The 22,790-nt window shown below is 36.1% G+C and overlaps 1 protein-coding gene across 10 annotated transcripts in view; it reads left to right on the top strand.

Annotated features, from left to right (window-relative positions):
• The window catches only part of SPATA17 (spermatogenesis associated 17), a 215,146-nt gene that overhangs the window by 33,678 nt on the left and 158,678 nt on the right, over positions 1-22,790 (top strand). For all 10 annotated transcript variants that reach the window (XR_012375661.1, XR_003212173.2, XM_073884110.1 and 7 more), the window contains exon 5: positions 1,810-1,913. Coding sequence is in view for 8 of the 10 variants with exons in the window: in XM_073884110.1 (XP_073740211.1) it covers positions 1,810-1,913 (104 nt within the window). In the remaining 2 variants the exon portion in view is untranslated. The remainder of the gene's footprint in view (positions 1-1,809; positions 1,914-22,790) is intronic.

Here is a 22,790-nt window from a genome sequence, read left to right as displayed (position 1 = left end):
ATTTTATAACATTGTTACACTAGCTTGCTTTTCTACTTGTTGTTACTTTCTAGAATTATCTCTGATTTAATTGTTCTTACAAGCTGTTTTGCATATCTTCAATGGTTTTAGTCATTCTCATACTGGGAGATTGACTAAAACAGTTCTTCAGAATTTTCATGTTCTGTATTTCAGATTGTAAAATATCTTTGAAATGATCATGTTTTAAAACACAGAAAAATTTAGAATACAAGTAAAACATTTTTCCTGTTTATTCTTATAGATCCAGATTTCAAGTTATAAAAAATTTTAAGCTCAACATATTTAAGAATATTAAGAATTAAGAATAGGCTTTTGGGATAAAACCCAAGGGACACAAGTATAGAGTGTCTATATTGATAACCCTTTGCTATTTAAAAAAAAATGTTTAGAGAAGGTGTGTGTTCCTAGCTTAGCTAACTGTGCAAAACATTGGAAGGACTTCATATCCAAAAAGAGAATCATTCATAATATGTGAATAATTCAAAAATATATGAACACTGCCATAAAATTTTAGGGAATGAAGTTAAATCTTTATGCAGGGTTAACATTTTTTTTCATCTTTTGCTGTTTCTTCTTCCCTTACTCCTTTAAAGAAGTTGTGAGGTTTTTTTGTTTGTTTGTTTTCCACAAAGATAAGATCTATGCATTATTATGTTTTTGTTTTGAGTTTGTCTATTAGAGATTATATTAGCAAAGATAAAACATAAAGAGATTGATTTCTCGTGATTACTGGAGTATATAATAAGGCAAGAAGTAGCCCACATAAATTTGTTCTCTGAGACCCCCTCCCCATACTCCTTTCATCTAAAAAAACATAGGTGCTTTCAACAGAAATGTTTGTCCTTTGAAAATTGCATTTCACTCTGTGCCCAGTTCTATCTTTTAGTGGTTTAGAAAATGGGCTCTAAAGTCCTAATGTAATTCCTGGATCCATCACCAATGGCTATATAACTATGAGGAAATTATGTAACTTCTCTATTTAGCAGTTTTCTCATCTGTAAATAAGAAGATAAGAATATTTCTCATCAGTTGTTAAGCATCTGCCTTCGGCTCAGGTCATGATCCCAGTGTCCTGGGATCCAGCTCCACATCGGGCTCCCTGCTCGGCAGGCTTCCTGCCGAGCCCTCTCCCACTCTCCCTGCTTGTGTTCCCTCTCTCGCTGTGTCTCTCTCTGCCAAATAAATAAATAAAATCTTAAAAAAAAAGAAAAGAGTATTTCTCCTAGGAGTATTCTTAAGATTAAATGCATACATACATGCAAACTGTAATACATGTACCTCACACATAATAAAACAATAAATGTTAGCTATTGTTATTATTAAAGAAGTATTAAAATATCATGATGAAGAGATAAGATAACATTTTGTTTAAAGATTTTGAAACCACCAAATTTTAAAAGCCCATTTGAAAATTGATTTTAATGAGACCAAATACAATCTTCAAGTCAGTGATTTATGAAAAATAAAAAATCCGTTTGGTCAGGAAGTGGAAATGGTAGAGATTTTTAAAGCAAATTTTTAATTGTTCAGTAGTTAATTTCACATTTAGTATTTGTGAAAAATTATAAATTTTTTAAAATCTGATCTCTAAATATGTTTTGTTTCTATAATATTTTATAATCTAAGTACATTCTACAGTTGCAACTATATACTATTATATTAGTGGGAAAGCCTAAGACTTTATTTGATGTGAGTTATCATCCATGATTATCTTAATTTTGAAGAACTGTTAATGTTTTGACTAAAAATGCTCACTGGTATATTTTATCTTTTAATTTACTTCAATAGATTCAGAGGCGATGGCGAGGCTATAGGATTCGGAAATACTGCTTTAATTATTTTTATTTGAAGGAGTACCTGAAAGCTGTTTCAGAGACCAATGATGCTATTAGGTGAGTATTCTACTAGAGATAATCTCAAAAAGGTTACTTAATAGATGTTGATCAGTACCATACTTAGGAATAATTACTAGAACTCAGTGATATTTTAGATAGAAATTTATTGATAAGATAGAGACATATGATTCTATTTACCTTAAAATTTATTGTTGTGGGGTGCCTGGGTGGCTCAGTCAGTTTAATTCTCTGCCTTCAGCTCAGGTCATGATCCCGGGGTCCTGGGATTGAGTCCTGCATCGGGCTCTCTGCTCAGAGGAGAGTCTGCTTCTTCCTCCTGCTCTGCTGCTCCCCCTGCTTGTGCTCCCTCTCTCAAATAAATGAATAAAATCTTTTAAAAAAATGTATTGTCATATTTTTAAATATATTGTACTTTTGATGATAAATTAGATTATTTATGTGTTCAGTAGGCCTCTCTGATTCTGTGCAAAATAGTTTTGGTAAAATTATCTCATTTTGAGATGGATTTATCTGTAAAGTGATTCCATAGATGAAGATTTAAAGTATGATAAGCCTCAGATGTATACTGAGAAATACGATCAATAGTAAGAACTTGCCTCTCAGAAGCAACATGGTGGAGGAGTAGGAGACCTGTATTTCGTCTGGTCTCAGGAATTCAGCTGGATAGGGATTAAAGAATTCTGAACACCTATGAACTCAACAGGAGATTAAAGGAAAAAATAGCAACAACTCTCTGAACAGAAAAGCAACCACGTTCCGGAAGGTAGGACGTGTGGAGAAGTGAATCCGAGGCGATATTCGGAAGGATAGACGGCAGGGGAGGGGGCCTCCATCGGCCGCTTCTGGCAAGTGATAGAGCCGAGGAGCACAAAATCGGAACTTTTAGAAGTCGGCTCCTCTGAGGGACGTCGCTCCACAGTGGCTAAGCAGGGGGTGGAACCTCACGGGACAGTGTGGTCTCAGGACCCTCGGGGTCACAGAAAGACTGGGGGTGCCTGAATGCGGCAGAGCTCCTGGGTATCAGAGCGGGTAAGGGTCTATCCAACAAGAAGATCTGACAATTGTAAATATCTATGCCCCTAACATGGGAGCAGCCAATTATATAAGGCAATTAATAGCAAAAGCAAAGAAACACATTGACAACAATACAATAATAGTGGGTGATTTTAACAGCCCCCTGACTGAAATGGACAGATCATCTAAGCAAAATATCAACAAGGAAATAAAGACTAAATGACACACTGGACCAAATGGACGTCACAGACATATTCAGAACATTCCATCCCAAAGTAACGGAATACACATTCTTCTCTAGGGCCCATGGAACATTCTCCAGAATAGATCACATCCTAGGTCACAAATCAGGTCTCAACTGGTACCAAAAGATTGGGATTATTCCCTGCCTATTTTCAGACCACAATGCTTGTGAAACTAGAGTTCAATCACAATAGGAAAGTCGGAAAGAACTCAAATACATGGAGGCTAAAGAGCATCCTACTAAAGAATGAATGGGTCAACCAGGAAATTGAAGAACTTAAAAAATTCGTGGAAACCAATGAAAATGAAAACACAACTGTTCAAAATCTTTGGGATGCAGCAAAGGCAGTCCTAAGAGGAAAGTATATAGCAATACAAGCCTTTCTTAAGAAACAAGGAAGGTCTCAAATACACGACCTAACCCTACACCTAAAGGAGCTAGAGAAAAAACAGCAAATAAAGCCTAAACCCAGCAGGAGAAGAGAAATAACAATCAGAGCAGAAATCAATGAAATAGAAACCAAAAGAACAGTAGAACAGATCAACGAAACTAGGAGCTGGTTCTTTGAAAGAATTAACAAGATTGATAAACCCCTGGCCAGACTTATAAAAAAGGAAAGAGAAATGACCGAAATCAACAAAATCATGAACGAAAGAGGAGAGATCACAACCAACACCAAAGAAATACAAACAATTCTAAGAACATATTATGAGCAACTCTATGCCAGCAAATTAGATAACCTGGAAGAAATGGATGCATTCCTAGAGATGTATCAACTACCAAAACTGAAGCAGGAAGCAATAGAAAACCTGAACAGATCTATAACCACTAAGGAAATTGAAGCAGTCATCAAAAATCTCCCAACAAACCAAAGCCCAGGGCCAGATGGCTTCTCAGGGGAATTCTACCAAACATTTCAAGAAGAATTAGTACCTATTCTTCTGAAACTGTTCCAAAAAATAGGAATGGAAGGAAAACTTCCAAACTTGTTTTATGAGGCCACCATTACCTTGATCCCCAAACCAGACAAAGACCCCATCAAAAAGAATTACAAACCAATATCCTTGATGAACATGGATGCAAAAATTCTCACCAAAATACTAGCCCATAGGATCCAACAGTACATTAAAAGGATTATTCACCACGACCAAGTGGGATTTATCCCTGGGCTGCAAGATTGGTTCAACATCCACAAATCAAACAACGTGATACAATACTTTAACAAAAGGAAGAACAAGAATCATACGATCCTCTCAATAGATGCAGGAAAGGTATTTGACGAAGTACATCACCCTTTTTTGATCAAAACTCCAGAGTATAGGGATAGAGGGTACATACCTCAATATCATAAAAGCCATCTATGAAAAACCTACAGCGAATATCATTCTCAATGGGGAAAAACTGAGAGCTTTCCCTCTAAGGTCAGGAATGCAGCAGGGTTGTCCACTATCACCACTGCTCTTCAACATAGTATTAGAAGTCCCAGCCACAGCAATCAGACAACAAAAAGAAATCAAAGGTATCCAAATCGGCAAAGAAGAAGTCAAACTCTCACTGTTTGCAGATGATATGATACTTTAAGTGGAAAACCCAAAAGACTCCACCCCAAAACTGCTAGAATTCATACAGGAATTCAGTCAAGTGGCAGGATATAAAATCAATGCATAGAAATCAGTGGCATTCCTATACACCAAGAACGAGACAGAAGAGAGAGAAATGAAGGAGTCGATCCCATTTATAATTGCACCCACAACCATAAGATACCTAGGAATAAATCTAACCAAAGAGGCAAAGGATCTTTACTCAGAAAACTATAAAATACTCATGAAAGAAATTGAGGAAGACACAAAGAAATGGAAAAACGTTCCATGCTCATGGATTGGAAGAACAAATATTGTGAAGATATCAATGCTACCTGGAGCAATCTACACATTCAGTGCAATCCCCATCAAAATACCATCCACCTTTTTCAAAGAAATGGAACAAATAGTCCTAAAATTTGTATGGAACCAGAAAAGACCCCTAATAGCCAGAGGAATGTTTAAAAGAAAAGCAAAGCTGGTGGCGTCACAATTCCGGACTTCCAGCTCTATTACAAAGCTGTCATCATCAAGACAGTATGGTACTGGCACAAAAACAGATGCATAGATCAGTGGAACAGGATAGAGAGCCCAGAAATGGACCCTCAACTCTATGGTCAACTCATCTTTGACAAAGCAGGAAAGGACGTCCAGTGGAAAAAAGACAGTCTCTTCAACAAATGGTGTTGGGAAAATTGGACAGCCACATGCAGAAGAATGAAACTGGATCATTTCCTTACACCACACACAAAAATAGACTCAAAATGGTTGAAAGACCTAAATGTGAGACAGGAGTCCATCAAAATCCTAAAGGAGAACACAGGCAGCAACCTCTTCGACCTCAGCTGCAGCAGCTTCTTCCTAGAAACATCACCAGAGGCAAGGGAAGCAAGGGCAAAAATGAACTATTAGGACCTCATCAAGATAAGAAGCTTTTGCACAATGAAAGAAACAGTCAACAAAACCAAAAGACAACCGACAGAATGGGAGAAGATATTTGCAAATGACACATCAGATAAAGGGCTAGTATCCAAAATCTATAAAGAACTTATCAAACTCAACACCCAAAGAACAAATAATCCAATCAAGAAATGGGCAGAAGACATGGACAGACATTTTTCCGAAGAAGACATCCAAATGGCCAACAGACACATGAAAAAGTGCTCAACATCGCTTGGCATCAGGGAAATCCAAATCAAAGTCTCAATGAGATACCACCTCACACCAGTCAGAATGGCTAAAATTAACAAGTCAGGAAATGACAGATGTTGGCGGGGATGCGGATAAAGGGGAACCCTCCTACACTGTTGGTGGGAATGCAGGCTGGTGCACCCACTCTGGAAAACAGTATGGAGGTTCCTCAAAAAGTTGAAAATAGAGCTACCATATGTTCCAGCAATTGCACTACTGGGTATTTACCCCAAAGATACAAATGTAGGGATCCGAAGGGGTACGTGCACCCTGATATTTATAGCAGCAATGTCCACAATAGCCAAACTGTGGAAAGAGCCAAGATGTCCATCGACAGATGAATGGATAAAGAAGAAGTGGTATATATATATACAATGGAATATTATGCAGCCATCAAAAGGAATGAGATCTTGCCATTTGCAGTGACGTGGATGGAACTGGAGGGTCTTATGCTGAGCGAAATAAGTCAATCAGAGAAAGACGTGTATCATGACCTCACTGATATGAGGAATTCTTAATCTCGGGAAACAAACTGAGGGTTGCTGGAGTGGGGATGGGGTGACTGGCTGATAGACATTGGGGAGGGTATGTGCTATGGTGAGCGCTGTGAATTGTGCATGACTGTTGAATCACAGATCTGTACCTCTGAAACAAATAATGCAATATATGTTAAGGAAAAAAAAGAAGAAGATAGCAGGAGGGGAAGAATGAAGGGGAGTAAGTCGGAGGGGGAGACGAACCATGAGAAACGATGGACTCTGAAAAACAAACTGAGGGTTCTAGAGGGGAGGGGGGTGGGGGGATTGGTTAGCCTGGTGATGGGTATGAAAGAGGGCATGTTCTGTGTGGAGCACTGGTTGTTATGCACAAAGAATGAATCATGGAACACTACATCAAAAACTAATGATGTAATGGATGGTGATTAACATCACAATAAAAAATTTAAAGAGAAAAAAAAGAACTTGCCTGTCAAAGGAGAAAATATCATGGAACATTATTAAAATGGACTGCTTATTATCAGCTTTTGTTTCTTTGAACAGATAGAAAGCACCTGGATTTACATCATAGGATGATGTCTTTTGTAGTTTTATGCAAAGTCAAGCTATTGCAGTACTATTCAGTCAACTTTACCAAAGCTGTATGTGTAAGTTTTCATAAGACTTCAAATAAATAGTTTTTTTCCCCCTCTTGTAATATGCCCCGTTCTAATAACATGTTAGTGACCATAGGCTTATAATATGTTTAGATAAAAAAGGAATAGTAACTAAAAACAGTTGCCATTTATGTAGTTGTTTTAGTTTTTTTTTTCACATATCTTATTTTACTCTCAAAATCCTGTGAACTAGAGAGAACAATTGCACAATAAACTGTTAAAATAAGATTTTTGTCTGAGATCCTAAAGTTACACATATTGTAAGAAGTATCTGAATACTGATATTTCTAACTTTTAAATTTCTCACATATGCTGGGTATATAAGAGGATCTGGTCTTTGAAGATTAATTGTTGGGTATTTGTAAGGTTGATTTCTTTGGAAACCACAATAAAAGTCTGGGAGGGTTGCAGTAGGTTTTGGTCAGTTGGAGAATTTGGAAAACTCAGAAACGTGGTTGCCAGGGGACTGCTATTCATTTCTTCCTTAAGAAATCCAAGGTCCTAGCGATGGGTTGGGTTTCTGCAAATGGTAGGAGTGAGCCTGCCTGTAGGAAAGAGCTAGCAAAATATGCAAGAGAGGGAATTTGTGTAAGGCTAGGACTAAGATGAGATAAGGGAGGCTCTTTAAGCACAAAAGTTGAAGAGGTGCTTACTGGCAGGGCCATGCAGGTGCCAACGCTGCACTTTACAACCCCAAGAGGGCATCCTTAAATTGTATACTGGAGGGGCCTCTCTTGCTTCACCCTAGCCCATCACTGATAGGGGAAGGTCCTTCAAAGAGACAAGTCTGTGAAAGGCTGGCTTTGTAAAAGGCCTGTATCTTCTATCGGGCAGGTATTCCCATTCATCTTTGTTTTCTTCCTGATATTACTGTGTACATCTCTAGTTACTAGGGAAGCTGGTATATCAGTGCTGACAATTTGCTTTAGCCATGGAGTTGGTGGTGCAGGAGGCATTGCTGACAATCTTGAGGGACTTGTCATATTTCTCATGGTTCATGCCAGTCACAAACATGGGGGCATCAGCAGAAAAGATGACCCTCTTGGCTCCACCCTTTAAGCCCCAGCCTTCTCCATAGTAGTGAAGACACCAGGGTATTCCTCAGTGTATTCAGCACCAACATCACCTCATTTGTTGTTGGCAGGATCTCTCTCTTGGAAGATAGAGAAGGGCTTTTTTTCCATTGCTGACAAGTTTCACATTTTCAGCCTTGAATGTGCCATTGAATTTGCCATGGGTGGAATCATACTGGAACAGGTAGATTGTGTAGTTGATGTCAATGAAGGGGTCATTGATGGGAACAATGTAGACTTTGCCAGAGTTAAAAGCAGCCTTGGTGACCAGGCACCCGATACGACCTTCACCATTGTGTCTTGGTGACGTGGCTAGCACTACACAAGAAGTTGGAGCTGTCTGTTGATCTAGGAGGAGCAGAGGAGATATACTAATATTAAACCATCATTGTGTGCTAGAAATATCTCTAACTGAGCCATTGTTATTCTTTTGATTTATTAGTAAATTGTATCAGTATTTTATATAGGATATTTATATCCACTTTTATATGCTTGATTAGATGTAATTTTCTTTCCTGTGTTATAATTTGCAGGTATTGTTATCACGTTTTTGCTATATTTATTAGATGAACTGAGAAGATTATATGGCATGGAGATTGGAAAGGAAAAATAGTACTCTGTTTTCTGTCTACTCAATACTCAACACTTCTGGTCACCAAATGTGTGGGTTTTCCATGCCAAGCAATATCAGAGCAGCTAGATGTCCTATAATTTAACTCAATTCTAAAACTACTTATCTGGTGATAGTGTCATATCCTACAGGTTAAGGGCTCAGTCCCACAAGACTGTCTCCCTTCCCACCCCCATCCAAACTGTTGATATCAATCGCAAGTGTTATGTCCCCAGTTTACCCACAACATCTGTCCAACTTGGCTACAAATCAGAGATTCCTAGGACCTCCTCCCCAAGATCAGTCGTTTGCTAGAACTGCTCGAGAACTCTGGAAAATAGATTATTTATTACATTACTGGCTTATTATGAAAGGATAAAACTCAGAAACAGCCAGGTGGAAGAGATGCATAGTGCAAAAGATGGGGCTGGCAGGCCATCCCCCTAGTATGGCCATGTGTTCAGCAACCCAGAAAATCTCTGAATTCTGTAGGTTCAGGGATTTTTATGGAGGCTTCCTTAGCTAGGTATGATTGATTAAATCTTTGACCATTAGTGATTACCTCAACTTCCATCCTCTCTCCCCTCAGGGATGTTGGAGGTGGATGGGGTGGAGCTCAAAGTCCCAGCCTTCTAATCACATGATTGATTTTCCTGGTAGCCAGCCCCATTAGCATGCCAAAAGACACTTACCACTCTGAAGAAATTTCTAGGGTTTTGGAATGGGGTGTTGTAAAAAGACAGTGTTGGGGAACAGCCAAAGGAGTGCTCTGGGGCTGTTAGGAAGTCTCCTTGGCTCAAAGTATAGCCCCACAGATAACGTGTACGTATCTCGATGTATGTGAACTGGTTTAGCTTTTGTTTTGTTTTGATAGTAATTGGCAGTTCTAGGACTGCTTATTGCTTTTACACTCTTAGAGATCTATAGCAAAGATAGCATTCCTGTGCATTTCCTTGTTTAGTCCTATGTCCCCTGCCACTCTGCCATATAGTTCAGGAAATCTGCCACAGTCGAGTTTTGCTCTACAATATTATTCTGAGTAAGGAGGGCATTGCTGTTTTTTCTCCTGAGTTATGCCACCTATTTGTAGGAATTTTGCACCTGGCAGTCTCTGTCTGAAATCTGCATCTTAACGTATCTTGTCTCCATGACATCACTAATACTGGTTGAATTTTTGCTAATACTGGTTGAATTTTCACTACTCTTGGTGGCCCTTCTTCATATATATTACTCTTAAGTGTTTCTGATTTTACCAACGATAGGGTTTCCTTTTATTTTCTTATTGCCTTTCTTATTTTATGGAAGTTTAAGAGAGGAAGGGGTAGAGAGATATTTACTCCACTGTCTCAAAATTGGAAATATATAGTTAACTTTTTTTTTTTTTAAGATTTCATTTATTTATTTGACAGAGGGCGACACAGCTAGAGAGGGAACACAAGCAGGGGGAGTGGGAGAGGGAGAAGCAGGCTTCCCACGGAGCAGGAAGCCTGATGTGGGGCTCGATCCCATGACCCTGGGATCATGACCTGAGCCGAAGGCAGATGCTTAAAGACTGAGCCACCCAGTTGCCCCTATAGTTAACTTTCTAGTATAAATCACAATCTGTTTTACTTTCTGTTACATATGCAGTTTTATAAATGTAATGAAAGTATGCTATGGAATAGCATACTTATAGCATAGAGGAATAGCATAGAGGAAACACAGAAGAGGAACATCTAAGGCAAAGATAGGTGTTGGTCAGGTGGGAGTCTGGGGGTTAGGGACATTTCTCAGAGGCTGTGAAACTGAACCCTGAAGGTTGTGCAGAAATTAGGACATTAACACAGGAAATCTCATTGAAGTTGATGCGTGGAGGATGATAGAAGGTTTGGTTAAAGACAAGTCCAGACGGTTTAGTAGGAACCATATCATAACAGGGCATTTTAGACCATGTTAAAGAGTTTGGATGCTATTCTGAGAACTTTGGAATAGACTTCCCTTTTAAGAAGAGTGGCAGCATGATTACATTTGTGTTTTGGCATGCACATTTGATTGTATTTTTCATAATATTTATATTTAAATAGTCTGGTGATTATTAAAAGCATCATTAGGATCATTAATTTTACTAGGTGGTGGTGTTTTCCTTCTCATAGAAGAACATATATAACACGTTTATGTGGATTATTTCTTCACATTTCTTTATTCTATTTTTCATTGAGAATCATTGGAATCAGGACTCTAGTTATCTTTTACTGCATTACAAATTACACTCAAAGCAGCTTAAAACAGTACACACTTAACAGCTTATCACTTTATCAGCCAGGAATCTGGAAGGGGCTCCATGCCTAGACTAAGGTCTCTCATGAGGTTGCAGTCAGGCTGTCAGCCAGAGCTGCAGTCTCATAGGAAAGCTCAACTGGGGGAAGATCCTCACGTGGCCCTCCATTATTCTTGCTGTTGCACTTGAGTCCCTTGGTTTCTTGCCAAGTAGGCTTTCCTGTAGGGCAGCTTATAACATGGAAATTAGCAAGTGAACTAGAGGACACAAGAAAACATGAGGATGGAAACCACATTCTTTTGATAACCTAATGTCCAAGGTGACATTTTATCACTTTTGCTATATTTTGTTCATTTGAAGAAAGAGACCGGGTCCATCCCACTCTCAAAGTGAGGGGATTACATGAAGGATGAATACCACAGTGGGAATTACTGGTAGCCATCTTACAGGATATTTTCCACACACAGTGACTTGCATATAGAATTTGTTCAATAAAGGTTGATTTTCAGCATTTTGCCTTGGACAAAAGTTACTTTACCTTTACTTATGGCAATATTTTTAGGTGATGTCTTTTCAAGATTGTATATCAAACTTTAGTATTGTATCAAAGCAATTATGATGTATTCTGATTACTCATGCCAGCAAGGATTAAATGTATAGTTTCTGGGTTTCAAAGAAAAAATAAAAGATCTAGTGCATTCTTTTTTTTTTAAAAAAAGATTTTATTTATTTATTTGACAGAGCGAGAGACAGCAAGAGAGGGAACACAAGCAGGGGGAGTGGGAGAGGGAGAAGCAGGCTTCCCACTGAGCAGGGAGCCTGATGTGGGGCTCGATGTGGGGCTCAATCCCAGGACCCTGGGATCATGACCTGAGCCGAAGGCAGACACTTAACGACTGAGCCACCCAGGCGCCCCTAGGGCATTCTTCTATCTTTCAGCGGGGTAACATAACTTGCGGAACAAAAAGTTAGTAAAATATATTCTACATCAGAAAATGTTTGGTTTGAATTATGTAGGATACCAGACAACATTAGGCTTAACTGTAGTTTATCTGCTCTTTTATTAATAGAAATAGTTTATTTATTACATAGATAATAGTAAAAGAAATTATGTATAATTATATAAGAATATATTTTTATAACCAAGAGTAGACCTATCACAAAGATAAATGGAATTGATTAATTTGAGGCTGAGTTTGCACTTGGTAGACATGTTCCTTTATAATATCTAGCCTGATATGCAAAAACTGCCCCAGGTTATGAATAAGAAAATTACATAATGAAATTAAAAATTAGCTACAGAGTTATAGATTGGTAGCATTAATAAAACATTATTAGCTTGGAGTACAGAAAACTGATCTTTTTTGACTGAAATTTAAGCTGGAAGTAATATATTCCCCCAAGTTTAATGCTTGGGTGTGGTTTTTGGTTGTTAATACCTTATAACAATAGTGCTGTTTCGAATGTGAATTTGTCATTCATCAAAGTGAATCAAAGTTTTTCAGCATGCTGATTTTGTATACTATGGTTTGGCTAGAAAGATTTTTATGGATATTATTCTTTACCTATCTTTTCATTATCATGAGAGTTTTTTTAAAGAATATATTTCTTATGTTTTTATTGTTACAGCTTTGTTGAGATATAATTCATATACCATATGGTTCATCCCTTTAAAGTGCACTACTCTATGGTGGTTAGTATATTCACAAAGTTGTGCAACCATCACCACAATCAATTTAAAACATTTTTATTATCTTAAAAAGAAATCCTGTGCCCTTTAGCAGTGACCCTCCCCATTCTTCCCAGCCATGCTCACCATTGGCAACCACTACTATATTTTTTATCTCTGTAGACTTGCCTATTGTGTACATTTCATATAAATTGAATCTTACAATGTGTTTTTTTGTGACTGATGTTTGGCCTGGTGTTTTCAAAGTTCGTCCATACTGTAGTATATAACAGTACTACATTCCTTTTTCTTACTAATTAATATTTCATTCTATGGGTAAACCACATATTATTTATCCATTTATCATTTGATGGACATTTGAGTTGTCTCCAGTCTTTGACTATTATGAATAATGATGCTGTGAACATTTATACACAAGTTTTTGTGTGGAAATAGGTTTCCATTTCTCTTGGATACTTCATGAAAGATTTAATTTAACAAGTTTAAGACACAAATAACTAGAAACATTGACTTTGGAATCAGATTGATGTGGACTAGTCATCGTTCTGTCACTGTCTAGTTGTGTGAACTTGAACTAGTTACTTAATCTTAAAGAAATTAGGTTTCTTCATCTGCACATTGGAGCAGCAGTATTTACTTTGCAGAGTATTTGTGAGGCATGCAGTACGTGAAGCACTGGGCATATAATTGACACTCAACAAATAATAGCTATTACTATCAAGGACAAAGAAAAAAGAGCTAATATTTATAAAAATACTTCCCTGTGATGTTGTAAGAATTAACATTCAGTTTCATGAGGCTATTTTTAATTCAAAATAAACAAACATAAAATTTCATGAATTTGTATTTTTTAAATAATTTATAGAAATGTTGATTGCTGAGTACAATCTAAATCTCAGTATTTTTGTGACATTAAGCCATGGCTAAAAATTTTCTCTCAGAGCTGGAAGGAAAAGCAAAGAATGGAAAATAGAACAAAGTTGAGAGAGATGCAATAATGAATATACAAACATCTTTATTTTTTTTGAAATTTCAAAGTAATTTACATTTTTATTTATTTTTAAAGGGTTTGTTTGTTTGTTTGTTTATTTATTTACAGCATGAGCAGAAGGAGGAGTGGGGGGGGGAGAGTGAATCCTAAGCAGGCTTTATGCCCAGCATGGAGCCCAACATAGGGCTCAGTGAGTCATGAGATTGAGCCCCGCGTTGGACTCCATGCTCAGCACAGAGTCTGCTTGTCCTTCTCCCCTCCTTTTACCGAGTGCTCTCTGTCTCTCTCTCTCTCTCAAATAAATGAATAAAATCTTTAAAAAAAATAAAAAGGAATATGTGTCAACATAATATATGCATATTATATTTATTACCTATTACCAGGTGTTTATAATAGATAAAAGAACTGCTTTGCCATATCCTTACTATGTCCCTAGTGTTGACCACTTTTTTCTTTTAGCTATTTCTTTTTACGCCAAATATTTCTAAATTATATGCTTATCTGATACTGTCTGATTTGACATCTTCAGATCTTTTGCATTACTTTCACATAATATGGTAGATGAGGATTTAACTCATATTCTTCCCATCTCCACTTCCATCTATTTTCAGAGAAATCAGTATCAGTATTTACATTATCATGATTACAGAAGCAGAGTTCCTTACAAAGGCAATTAATGTAGGATGAATGTATTTACCTTATTCCATTTTTAAATTAATTTCTATTTTCCTTATATTTTTCTTCCTGCCCTGTCTGCAAATTATATCTGCCTTTGATTATTTCTCAGGTATTCTTTCCTATCAGGAAATCTAGTAAGTCTCTTTTTCCTCTGGAGCTTGCTCTCTTTGGCCTCTTCATCATCCTGTTCCAAACAGACTGCATTTTCTGTAGACATGATGTAGATTTCTTGAGAAGACATCTCTTAACTTTCTTTCTCTTGGGCTGAACTCACTGTTTTGTGGATGACACTAATCTATGTCATAAGGGATTCACAGAAAAGTATATGGTATAAAATTATCACTTACCATGACCAAGACGGATATGGTAACACATGTAAATCAAGATTTTTGTATATATGCATATATTATAATTATGTATTCAAAACCCTTAAAATTAAAAGTTCTTTAAGTCTATCATGAAATTTTAAAAAGATATTTGTAATAACATATTATTGAAATATATAGTCCTAAAAGATAAAGGCTGCCTTGTATTCCCATAGATAGAAAAAAGTTTTCTCAGGTGGCAACACCTCCTCAAATCACTAAATTGGTTCTTCATAGTTTTTGGAGAAGAATGACTAATGGATTTATCATTAAGGGACCATTATTCTAGTTTTAATATTATATTTATGAGTTCTTAGATTCATTGCCAAAATACTAAATCAGAGAAGAAACGGCTATTAAAATGCTTTTTTGACTTTCTATGATCTGAATAGTGCTAATGAAATAACACCTGTAGGAGAACAGCGTCCAGTTCTTTAAAGATCCCTGTGCAGCTCTGCCATATTGGCATGGACTGGGCTATTTGCCTGGTTTCTGTGGTTATTCTGAAATCCACTGATTCATACCCATAACTTGGCATATTAAAAAATGTCTTTCTCTTCTTTGCCTATTGCTGTTATTTATATGTGAATAACTTCTAGTTGAACTATGAGAAATTCTTAGTTTCTAATATTCACAATTCCTCTCTCACTTTCATTTCCTGTTAAACTATCAGTGTTCGTACCCAATGAAGATGGTCACCATCTAGAACTCACAGCTAACAGCTTGCTGTTCCAAAGTATTTATGTCAATATTTGTGTTAAATGCTGTCTTTGTAGTCTGCTAACTTGCATTTGTTTTCAAGGATAAAGCAAAAAAAATGTTGAGTGATTTTTATGAATATTTATCTAGTTTCTAGGAAACTCAATTCAAAAGATTTGAACATTATCTCTCATCTTTGTAATGGTTATCTGGGACCCTCAGTATGACCACCATTATAGTCTTTAAGTAATCTTTCTCTGGTATAAAACCATACAGAGTCAACAAAGGCATTAAGCTAATGACAAAACTGAAGAGCACTGAGATCACTTAACCTTGTGGATCAGGGAAACACAGTACTAAAAAGATTTCTAATTCTCTGGAGTTGAAGACTTAATACGTTAGACTATCTAGGCAGCACATTTCTAATTGTGTTTTAATTAACAAAGAAATAGAAACATGAAGGAAATCAGCATGTCTTCTCAGATTCGTAGCATGTACAGCCCCCAAAATCAAAGCAGGAACTACTAGAGTAAAAACCTATAGAGTAGTGTTTGTGTTCGCCTTCCACTGTTCACATATGGATTCCTCAGAACTTTGACTAACTTCATTTTAAAGTCAGAGTTAATATGGGAAAATACTAAGGTAAGCAATAGGGTCTGGAATATATCTAGTCTATCAATATAGGCACATGCTTGATAACTTACTCTTTAGACAAAAAGCATTATAACTGAGTAGTTGCTTAAATCTTGTAAAACATAAACAAAAGGAATATTTAATTATAGACTCATCAGAAATTTCTGCCTGTTGGTATAGCATGTCTATATGTTTTTGGTAAATAACAATAAGAAGAAGATCAGTCTTGTATGTGGTAATCATAATTGTCATAATTATCAAGCTAAGAATTTATATGGACAGATTTAGACATTGTAAGCAGTGGCGAACTCAATAAATAGACTTATCACAGTAAATTATATTTACTAAGCATCTATTATGTGCATGGTGTTTTGGGGATGTATATTATCATATTTTAAAGATGAAAAACTAAAACTCAGTGTTTAAGTAACTTGTGTCACACGACTAAGTAGTGGTAGATCTGGATATTTGAATTCAGTATTTTTTTTTTTAAATCAAAACAGATAGCCTCTTTGTATTTTTAAATTATTTCAAGTTGTATCAGTCATATTTCAGTGGCATATAGCATCAGTAGGCTCACTTAAAACCCGTTACAAACCTCTTATAAATGAATTGCCTTCCCTGCTGCTGGGGCTAGAAAATGAAAAACTCACCTTCTTAGCCTTCCTTTCAGTGGAGGTACCATATGACTTGGTCATGCCCAATGAAATAAAATATTAAAAGTAATAGAACTAAACGGGAATTTGACTATTGGAGGCAATTTGATGTCAGATTAAAAACCATTATTATGTGGTGTTAAATATGTTTTCAGATCCCATCTGTTCTGCCATGTGATAGAGATCATTAACAATTGAGGCCTTGGTGTTAATTGAAATAGTAGGTAGATTTCATAATATTGGTGTATGCTGCCTCCTCCTTACCTCTTTCGGAGAATTTCTGTGAGAAGTAGATGAACTTGGACTAGACATAGCTAATCTGTAAGCAGAGGTGAAAGGTAGTACTGCTTTGCTAAGGGAACTGCTCTGTGTACAGTGTGTGTTTTTTGAGAGTCTTACAATTTGGAACTTTGTGGTATTGTAAAACCCAGTGGGTTTTGTACCTCAAACTGATGAATTTATTAGCAGTGGCCATGAAGTTTAGGGCCTTAGCTGGAGATAACCACAAAGCCTTGGCAGGTATGTGAGCCCAAGACAGATACCAGAATTGGGATATTATCTTGTCTGATAATGGCTAAGTTAATTCAGATCAACCATCCTCATAATGACATCTAAGTATCAAAGAGCTATCAACATACTAAATAATTTACTAGCCAAAATATAAAAGAAGATAAGAATTCAGAGATGTAAGTCTACAGTCAAAGCTGCTTTTGCCTTGAGGGCATAAATAATTTTTTTTTAAAGATTTTATTTATTTATTTGACAGAGAGAGAGCGAGAGCAGGAACACAAGCAGGGGGAGTGGGAGAGGGAGAAGCAGGCTTCCCACGGAGCAGGGAGCCCAATGCTGGGCTCGATCCCAGGATAAATAATTTCTTTTTTGATTTCTTCTTTGCATGACTTTTAAAAATAGTCACCCATATTTCTTTTGATATGTAGGGTTTCTTTTGTAACTTTTAAAATTGAATCCAATGGAATCTATTTAATATAAGGAGTCAATTTAAAATTCAGTTTAAGATTTTTTAAAATGGCTAACAAATTATTGCAATAATATTTATTAAATAATTCAATTATCTCTCACTGTTAAGTGTCATCTTACCACATACTAAGTCCTCCACATGTGCTCAGGTATATCTCTTGACTATTGATGCCATCTCATTTCTCTCTTTTTGTAATCCTGTATAGTATTACATGGCTTAAGTACCTATAAATTACTTTTTTTAAAAAAGATTTTATTTATTTATTTATTTGACAGAGAGAGAAATAGCGAAAGCAGGAACACAAGCAGGGGGAGAGGGAGAGGGAGAAGCAGGCTTCCTGCCGAGCAGGGAGCCCGATGTGGGACTTGATCCTAGAACCCTGGGATCATGACCTGAGCCAAAGGCAGACGCTTAACGACTGAGCCACCCAGGCGCCCCCTATAAATTACTTTTGTTTTTCAGAAGATGCTGTAGCTACTTTAGCTTAATTTTCATCCAACTAAATTATAAATCATTTTGTCATGTTTCAAAAAATACCAAATTGGGATTTTAAATCAATTTAAATTAAATTTGTAGAATAGAATAGGGAAAAATAATACTTTAGTAATTCAAGTCATCTTGTCAAGGAATGAAGTATATCTCTTCATTTATGTGGGTATATTTAAATGTTCATTAGTAAAACTTTATTTTCTTAATAAAAGTTCTGCTTTTTTGGTTTGTCTCTCTCTTCTTTCCCCCTTTTTCCTTTGTTTTGTTTCTTAGATTCACATCTGAGTGAAATCATATGGTATTTGTCTTTTTCTGACTGGCTTATTTCACTTAGCATAGTACTCTCTAGCTCCATCCATGTCACTGCAAATGACAAGATTTCATTCTTTTCTGTGGCTGAATAATATTCCAGTGTGTGTGTCATGGGGTGTGAGGGGGGGGCTGGCAGTATGCACGGATGTGTGTGTGTGTGTGTGTGTGTATTACATCTTTTTTATTCACTTATCTGTTGATGGACACTTGGGCTGCTTCCATAATTTGGCTATTGTAAATAATGCTGCTATAAACATAGGATGCATGTATCCCTTCGAATTAGTGTTTTCATTAGTGCAGTTACTGGATCATAGGGTAGTTCTATTTTTAATTTTTTGAGGAACCTCCATACTGTCTCCCACAGTGGCTGCACCAATTTGCATTCCCAACAGTGCAAGAAGGTTCTCTTTTCTCCACATCCTTATCAACACTTATTTCTTGAGTTTTTGATTTTAGCTCTTCTAACAGGTGTAAGGTGATACGTCATTGTGGTTTTGATTTGCATTTTCCTGATGATGAGTGATGTTGAGCATCTTCTCATGTGTCTGTTGGCCATCTGGATATCTTTTTTGGAGAAATGTCTGGTTCCTGTCTTCTGTCCTTTTTAATTGGATTATTATTGTTGTTTGTTTTACTTTTTTTTTTTGGTGGTGTTGTGTAAGTTTATATATTTTGGATACTAACCCTGTATCAGATATGCCATTTGCAAATACCTTCTCCCTTTCTGTATGTTGCCTTTTAGTTTTTGTTGTTTGTTTCCTTTATTATGCAGAAGCTTTTTATTTTGATGTAGTTCCAATAGTTTATTTGTATTTCCCTTGCCTCAGGAGACATATGTAGGAAGATGTTGCTATGATCAATGTCAGAGAAATTACTGCGTGTGCTTCCTTGTAGGATTTTTATGGTTTCATGTCTTACATTTTAGGTCCTTAATCCATTTTGAGTTTATTTTTGTGTATGTTGCAATTTCATTCTTTTGCTCGTAGCTGTCCAGTTTTCCCAACACCATTTATTGAAGAGACTTTTTTCCATTGCATATTTTTGTCTCCTTTCTTGAAGATTAATTAACCATATAATTGTGGGTTTATTTCTGGGCTTTCTATTTCTGTTCCATTGATCTATGTGTTTGTTTATGTGCCAGTACCATACTGTTTTGATTACTACAGCTTTGTAATATAACTTTAAATTGGAATTGTGATGCCTCTAGCTTTGTGTTTTCTTTTCAAGATTGCTTTGGGTATTTGGGGTCTTTTGCGGTTCCATACAAATTTTAGGATTGTTTGTTTAGTTCTGTGAGAAATGCTGTTGGTATTTTGATAGGGAATGCATTAAATTTATAGATTATTTTGAGTAATATAGAAATTTTAACAATAGTGTCCTAATGAATGAGCATGGAATGTCTATTCATTTCTTTGTGTCATTTTTAATTTCTTTCATCAGTGTTTTATCGTTTTCAGACTACATGTCTTTTACCTCTTTGGTTAAGTTTATTCTTAGATCTTTTATTATTTTTCGTACAATTGTAAATGTGATTATTTTCTTAATTTCTCCTTCTGCTGCTTTATTAGTGTACAGAAATGCAATGGATTTCTGTGCATTGACTTTATATCCTGTGACTTTACTGAATTTGTTTATCAGTTCTATAGTTTTTTCTGGAGTCCTTTGGGTTTTCTTTATATAGTATCATGTAATCTGCAAATAGTGAAAGTTTACTTCTTCCTTACCAATTCAGATGCCTTTTATTTATTTTTTTGTTGTCTGATTGCTGTAGCTAGGACGTCCAGTACTATGTTGAATAGAAGTGGTGAGAGTGGATATCCCTGTCTTATTTCTGACCTTAGGGAAAAAAGCTCTCAGTCACTCCCCATTGTGTATGATGTTAGCTGTGGGTTTTTCTAATATGACCTTTATTATGTTGAGATATGTTCCCTCTAAACCTACTTTGTTGGGGGAGTGTTTATATGAATGAATGTTTTACTTTGTCAAATGCTTTTTCTGCATCTATTAAAATGATCATATGCTTTTTATCCTTGCTGATATGATGTATCATGTTGATTGATTTGCAAATATTGAACCACCCTTGCATCCCAAGAATAAATCCCACTTGATTGTGGTGAATGATTTTTTTAATGTATTGTTGGATTTGGTTTGCTTTTATTTTGTTGAGGAATATTGCATCTGTGTTCCTCAGAGACATTGGCCTGTAGTTCTCTTTGTTTTGTGGTGTCTTTATCTTGTTTTGGTACTAAGGTAATGCTGGCCTCAAAGAATGAATTTAGAAGTTTTCCTTCCTCTTATATTTTTTGGACAGGTTTGGGAGGAATAGTCATGAACTCTTCTTTAAATGTTTGGTAGAATTCCCCTCTGAAGCTGTCTAGTCCTGGACTTCGATTTGGTGGGAGTTTTTTAATTACTGACTCAGTTTCATTGCTAGTAATTGGTCTATTCAATTTTTCTATGTCTTCCTGCTTCAGTTTTGGTAGGTTATGTGTTTCTAGGAATTTATACTTTTCTTCTGTGTTGTACAATTTGTTGGCATATAATCTTACATAATATCTTTTATAATCACTTGTGGTGTTATTTCTCTTCTTTAATTTGTGATTTGTTTATTTGAGTCTTCTCTCTCTTTTTTATGAGTCTGACTGGAAGTTTACCAGTTTTGTTGATCTTTTCAAAGAACCCGCTCCTGGTTTCACTGATCTGTTTTTTTTGTTGTTATTGTTTCTATATCATTTATTTCTGCTTTAATCTTTGGATTTCCTTCTTTCTGCTAGTTTGGGGTTTTGTTTGTTCTTTTTCTAGTGCCTTTATGTATAAGGTTAGGTTGTTTACTTGAGATTTTTCTTGCTTCTTGAGGTAGGTCTCTATTGTTATAAACTTCTCTCTTAGAACTGCTTTTGCTGCATCCCCTATATTTTGGATCATTGTGTTTTCATTTTTCTCATGTAATTTTTTATTTCTTCTTTGATTTCTTGATTGACCCATTCATTGATTTATAGCATGTTATTTAACCTCCATGTATTTTTGCTCTTTCCAGATTTTTTGTTATGGTTGATTTCTAGTTTTACAGTATTTTGATCAGAAAAGATGTGTAGTATGACTTTGGTCTTTTTGAATTTGTTGAAACTTGTTTTGTGGCCGAATATGTGATCTATTCTGGAGAATGTTCTGTGTGCACTCAAAGAATGTGTATTCTGCTGTATTGGGATGGAATGTTCTGAAAATATCTGTTAAATCCATCTGGTGTCATTCATAGCCACTCTTTCCTTTTGATTTTCTGTTTGGATGATGTGTCCATCAATGTAAATGGAGTGTTAAAGTCCCCTACTATTAGTGTTACTATTGATTAGTTCCTTTATGTTTGTTATTAACTGTTTTATGTATTTGGGTGCTCATATGTTGGATGCCTGAATATTTATAACTATTATATCTTCTTGTTCACTTTCTTATTATATAGTGTCCTTCTTTATGTCTTGTTACAGTCTTTGTTTTAAAGTCTATTTGTCCAATATAAGTATTGCTACCCAGGCTTTTCTTTGACATCCATTTGCATGATAAGTGTTTCTCCATCCCCTCACTTTCAATCTGCATGTGTTATTAGGTCTGAAATGAGTCTCTTAGAGGCAGCATATAGTTGCGTCTTGTTTTTATCCATTCCATCACCTGTGTCTTTTGATTGGAGTTTTTAGTCCATTTACATTCAAAGTAATTATTGATAGGTATGTATTTTTCTCCATTTTGTTTCTTATTTTGTGGTTGTTTTTGTAGTTCTTCTCTGATCCTTTTTTCTCTTGCTCTTTTCTCTCATGGTTTTCTCGCTTTAGTGGTATACCTGGTTTCCTTTCTCTTTATTTTTTGCATATCTATTACTGATTTTTGATTTTGGTTACCATTAGGTTTGTATATAACATCTTCTGCATATAGCAGTCTATATTAAGTGGATGGTTGCTTAAGTTTGAACCCATTCTTTGCTCCTCTCCCCACCATGTTGTAGGTATATGGTGTCATACTTTACCTCCCTTTATTATTTTGTTCCTTAACTGATTTTTACAGATATACTTACTTTCACTGTTTTATGCTTCTTATTTTTCTTACTCTTACTTTCCTTTCCACTCAAAGAGACTCCTTTAACATTCTTTTAGGGCTGTTTTAGTGATCATGAACTCCTTTAGCTTTTGTTTGTCTGGGAAACTCTTTATCTCTCCTAGTCTGAATGATAGCCTTGATGGATACAGTATTCTTGGCTGCAGATTTTTTCTTTTCAGCACTTTGAATATATCCTGCCACTCTCTTCTGGTC

The sequence above is a fragment of the Callorhinus ursinus genome, unplaced genomic scaffold, assembly GCF_003265705.2.
Source record: "Callorhinus ursinus isolate GAN/ISIS: 27379988/994484 unplaced genomic scaffold, GSC_fseal_2.0 scaffold54, whole genome shotgun sequence".
NCBI lineage: Eukaryota > Metazoa > Chordata > Mammalia > Carnivora > Otariidae > Callorhinus > Callorhinus ursinus.
The sequence above is the reverse complement of the archived record's forward strand: the minus strand, read 5'-3'. Positions and strand labels throughout refer to the sequence as shown.